General features: G+C 36.7%; 1 protein-coding gene across 3 annotated transcripts; it reads left to right on the top strand.

Annotated features, from left to right (window-relative positions):
- Positions 1-1,502: 1,502 nt before the first annotated feature.
- LOC113298844 (AT-hook motif nuclear-localized protein 20-like) lies at positions 1,503-5,061 on the top strand. 3 transcript variants are annotated; one of them, XR_003334413.1, is made up of 3 exons: positions 1,503-2,260; positions 2,445-3,880; positions 4,775-5,061. XR_003334413.1 is itself a non-coding variant. In XM_026547707.1 (2 exons), exon 2 carries the CDS (start codon positions 2,460-2,462, stop codon positions 3,459-3,461), a length of 1,002 nt encoding a protein of 333 aa, XP_026403492.1. In that variant the 5' UTR covers positions 1,503-2,265; positions 2,445-2,459; the 3' UTR covers positions 3,462-3,670. The 3 variants fall into 3 exon arrangements, 1 of the variants encoding a protein (XP_026403492.1); XR_003334412.1 differs by having other exon boundaries at positions 1,504-2,265; XM_026547707.1 differs by lacking the exon at positions 4,775-5,061 and having other exon boundaries at positions 1,503-2,265; positions 2,445-3,670.
- Positions 5,062-5,402: the final 341 nt, after the last annotated feature.

Raw genomic sequence — 5,402 nt, 5'->3', positions numbered from 1 at the left:
GAATTACTAATTATTATTATTTTTTGTTAAGCAATATTTTTTTGTATGAAATCACATTTCAACTCATTCAAACCAAAATAGTGATTACATGATTACTTACAAGATTATCAAAAACACCAAAATACAAGACAATCGAAACCCAAATACAAATGAGGACACTAATTGCAAATACATTGCGAAGAGAAAGAGCCATGAATCGCAAAGATATCCAATTTTTGTAGATGTAATAGTGATGACTGATGGTGTGAATCAGAATCAACTCCGAACATTTAAAAAGATTATCTTCTTCAGTAAGAGATGCTCCAAATAAATTGGAGTAATTTGCCCAAAATCTTGTAGATCCAAACGAATCTGGAAGCCCTAATTCCCTCCTGTTGAAGATGAATCTAAAGCGACGCCAAGCAGAATTGTTGATGTTCTTGATGAATCGAGAATATCAAACCAAGAAACACCATGGAGATGTGAAAGAATCGTTGTTAGAGCGAAGAAAATATTGCCCAAATAGCGAAGAAATGTGTCCATGGACACCGGAAACAACAAAAAAGAAAACCTAAACACATATACTGGCTTATTTTATTCATAAAAAGTTAAAATCCTTCCTCGGATCTAGCCCAAAAGACTAGATCTGAGCAAAAAGAAGAGGAAGCTCTAAGGTTATTTTTTTTATGAAAATGAAGGAAAATAGGAGATCAAAGTACACATTATAATACTAGTGAGCCTTAAAATACTAATATTTTAGGGTTAGTTTTTTTTTGATCCGCTATTCTAGGGTTAGTTAGGAAGCCAAAAATACTACTGGAAATTACAAGATAGGGGTTGCCAACGGATCAAACCTTTACCTCCTCCAAAGAAGGAGTACGAGTACCATCGTGCCACTTGATGGTTCCACGTGGAATTACTTATTAACATGTGTAAAAATATTCCCAAATGAAAAACTTTCTTTGACCGTAGTTTTTATCGAAAATGAGCAGAATTTTGAATTTATTCTTGGGCGAGCAATTTTACTCGCTTTATAAACAGTTGTCGTTACCGAAATGCTTAACTTTTACCGATATTCTCTTTTTGTTTGACCGTGGATGTCATCAGGACTTGCTGTTTCACACTCTCAAGTGCTACCAGCACATCAGGAGTAGTTTTTACCATCCTGATTCTTCTTTTGGTGATTCTCTTGGTAGTTTCACTCGGCAAGTATGGAATTACCGGCAGTGAAATGCTTAATTCTTGGAATAAAGAGATTTTGAAGGTGAAGCAACAAAAACCAAGAAAAAATTTCATTCTCAAAGTTTTCTTTTGTAAAGAAAAAGAAGAAGTGACTAAAAAATTCTAGTAAATGAGAAGGGTGAGGGTACCAAGGAGTCTAATAGTCAGTCAGTCTATTGAGGTGTAGGAGGTTTTTGTCCGTAAATGATACAGTTGTCTAGGGGCCTATCTTGAATACCAACACTTTTTCCTTTTCTTTTCCATTATTTTTTTCTAGTTTTCTACTAGTACAAATCCCATCTCTGGTTTTTCTCTGATGACAAAACAAAGTTAAGTTATACACTGTATTTAAAAAGATGAGGTCCCTCGTTTTGTCCAGAGATTGATTCTCCTCCTCTTCCTCTTCCCTCCTAGTACCATACCAAAAACCAAAAGATATCCCACAAAAACAAGTACACCCCCAACAACATCCAGACCAGAGATATCAATACAACAGATCAGAGAAGTGTCAAGTGTGTCTTATGAGTCCTATGAAGGCTAACTTGTACTTGCCGTATCTGTAAAGGCAAGCAAAGCTGCTGCAGCTGCTTCTGCTTTCTTTTTCCATACTACTACCTGCAAGCAAACAACAACACATAGCACACATTTTTGAAACCCTAATAACTAGCTAGTTGCTAGTTGTTGGTCATCTCTGCTCAAGTAATAAAGAGGTCAGAGTAGTACTCTAGTTGTTTCTATCACTTTACATGCACTGCTAGTTCTTCTTACTAAAGCAAGCAAAGAGATAAAAGGGTTGTTTTAACATTTAAGTTTACAGACAAGTACAGATCTATATACACTCAATTACAACATAGAAATTTCTGGAAAGACACTCAAAATGTTTTCTGAATAAGCTGGTGTGTCTGGATCTTAATCTAAGCTCCAAGATATCTAGAGTTTTCATTTATTTTGTACTACTTAGTCATCATCACTCATGCAAGTTGAAGATCTGTAATTTTTAAGCCTACAACAACAGGAACAGCAAAAGAACAAAAACTGAAGCAGTTTCTATAATTTCTCAGTTAGGTAAATTCCTTTTTGACTTCTAATTTGTTGCTCCTTTTGACAAATTTATCCAGTTTTAGTTCATCCAACAACTTGGGTAATCTTTAATTTGTCTTCAACTATATGTTTTGCTCATTTTTTTTTTTTTATCCTTATCCATTCTTAGTCTCATTTAATTCTCTTCCTTTGCTCTTAACTAGGGTAAGAGCAGAGAAATGGCGAATCGGTGGTGGGCTGAAAATGTTGGGATGGGAGGGTTTAATCAAGTTATATCAACTCCATCTTTACATCTAAGAAACCAAGAAGATCATCATGATGGTGGTCATGACCATGGTGGTTTAGGTAGACTTGGAGGACCAGGTAGAGATCATCAAGAACTCATCAATACAACCACAGCAACAACAACTACAACAAATAGTAGCGGTAACGCTAATGATAACCCTGATGAAGATGGCGATAATGATCGAGAAGATGATCAAAATCAAATGGGTGATGGTGGTAGTGGTGGTCGAAGACCTCGAGGTCGTCCGGCTGGATCTAAGAACAAACCTAAACCCCCGATTATTATTACTCGTGAAAGTCCTAATGCTCTTAGAAGCCATGTTTTAGAGATCAGTAGTGGAAGTGATATTTCAGAAACTATTTCTACTTTTGCAAGGAGGAGACAAAGGGGTGTATGTATTCTCAGTGGTAATGGCGTTGTTACAAATGTTACACTTCGGCAACCTACTGCACCTGATGCTGTTGTGACCCTTCACGGCCGATTCGAGATATTGTCATTGTCGGGTGCGTTTTTGCCGGCTCCGTCACCACCTGTTGCAACCGGGTTGACTATATATTTAGCTGGTGGGCAAGGGCAGGTTGTTGGTGGATGTGTAGTTGGAGAATTGATTGCCTCTGGTCCGGTAATGGTGATAGCTGCAACATTTACCAACGCTACTTATGAAAGGTTGCCTATTGAAGATGAACCAACTGGTGAAGGAGGAGCACAGTTACCACAAACTTCGGGGGTAAATTTGGAAAATAGTGGTGGTGGTGTTTCTGCATCTCAACAATCCCACGGGGGTGGTGGTGGAGGTTTAACTGAACAATCTTCAATGCCTCTTTACAATTTACCACCAAATCTTCAACAATCAAATGGCGTTGGAGGCGGCAGTGGTCAGATGCCTCATGATGTCTATTGGGTTCCTCCACCTCGCCCACCTCCTTCATTTTGATACCTGAAGAGAGTATGAATCTTAGCTCTCTATGATTCTCAGGGTTTTGTTTCTTTTTAAATGTTTGTTTGTTCAGGTTATACTTGCAGTCCTTGTACACATATGAGCAAGGTAGTAGTATTAGTCTTTGATCATTTCTTGTTATCTTAGAGCTTCTTGTATTGTGAAATCTATCTACTGGTTCCATGATCATTAGGGTTTCTTATTCATTTGTGTAGCTTGATTAGTTTTCTTTTCCCTTAGTCCCTTGTCGTTTGTGTGTTATCCTTGTGGTGGACTATTATGCTCCACATTTTTGTTGCAAAAAGCAAACAGCCGAGATCATCTTCAATTCAAGCAAACTGTGGAGTTGGAGACACAATACTCAAATCCATTTGCAATCTCTTTACATAGAGATAAAGATAGACGCTAATTAAGGGGTAAGCAATGCAGCCAATCAATTACCTTAATTTCCTAATACAAGTATGTTGGTATCTTAACTTGATAGTTTTAATGTGTAGAGTTTTTAGATATTTTTGCTTTTCATGTGTGGAGTTTTAGATATTTTTGCGCTGATCAGTTGTTTCATCATTTCTTCCATATAGTATTGGATGGACACTTGCTAGGCTGTGTTGCTCCAATGGTATGTTGCTAGGAATGTATTTTAAGACTTCCTCCGAGAGATCTTCTCAAGTTTTTATAGATACTTGCTAGGCGTCCATAATATGCCATCCCCATTGTTCAAACAATTGTTCTTCTACATCTATTTTCTTGTACTTATTTTCAATCAATTCTTTAGTAGTTTGCATACATTTTGTGGTACCAGTAAGAAATTTACCATTCTCGCTGATGGTGAATTATACTACATAAAATGACGGTGATTAGTTATATGGTTGATAAAACTCAATGGGTATAGAATATTACAGTTCAGTCACTGTAGTCACATTTTAGTAGACAGCCTTATAGGAGAGTACCTGTTTCGTTGGTGAAGTATTGCGATAGATTTTTCTGCTATTGATTAACATGTGAGTGCTTCTTGAAGTGCTATTGTTGGAAATGTATCAGTGATGGCTCAGTAGGATAATCCTCGTGAGCGGAGTAATGTTAGCTAGTATTGGTGACACATGTATATTCTTTTCAATTTGTTACTCTAATGAGCTGTCATAATTGGAAAAGATACTAACAATTCTTTATATACGTACTCTAATACTTTAGATTAGTTCAGTTTGCTAAGCTTGAGCTACACATTTGTCTATTATATATCAATACATGCACCACTATATGGTTCTTCTGTACACGTATTTGCATGATTTACTTGTTACTATTGTGAACAGGATACTACTGGGTGATTCAACATTTCAAGAACTAAAAAAACAAAAAAACAACGGAACCTCATATAGATTGATGGAGCAATAGACTACTACTCGGAGCAGCCAATTACTAATCGTCGAAAGCCTAAATGGGATATGAAAATGTTTGCAGTTGAAAGTATGGCAAAAGAATCTGCATTTATTGACCATCTTACCTATATGTTCATGATTTTGGAACCACGACCTTTTTCAGGGACTAAATTATGTATTTCCCGCTGCATCTTATTTTTATGTGCATGATTTTTTTTTTTTTACTTTGATATTACATAATCCAGTATTGCCTTAGGACTAGGACTATTTTAACATGAAAGCCCTTTGTTTGAAGAGGGGGAGATTGGAACTCGCCAACACTCAACCTTCTCCGAAGGGAAGGTGGTGGGAATTCCCTCCGCTGCTAAGTGGTTCCCATGTCAATGCATCACTTCAGAAAATTCAGATTTCCTTCTTCAATTATACATTGTCAACTTTCAAAGCAGTTCTACTTGATTTTCTTATTTGAGGTAATCCTATTGTAATCTTGATTTTGTTGGAGTACTTGCTGTTTTGCAAAAAGTAAGTAATCTTGATTTTGTTGGGTTCTACTTGAACCCAA

The sequence above is a fragment of the Papaver somniferum genome, chromosome 7 (assembly GCF_003573695.1).
Source record: "Papaver somniferum cultivar HN1 chromosome 7, ASM357369v1, whole genome shotgun sequence".
Taxonomy (NCBI): domain Eukaryota; kingdom Viridiplantae; phylum Streptophyta; class Magnoliopsida; order Ranunculales; family Papaveraceae; genus Papaver; species Papaver somniferum.
This window is presented reverse-complemented; position numbering and strand designations above follow the sequence as displayed.

Bases quoted from the DNA above. Each gene is read 5' to 3' on its own strand.
- LOC113298844 (XM_026547707.1), top strand. From the start codon at position 2,460: ATGGCGAATCGGTGGTGGGCTGAAAATGTTGGGATGGGAGGGTTTAAT.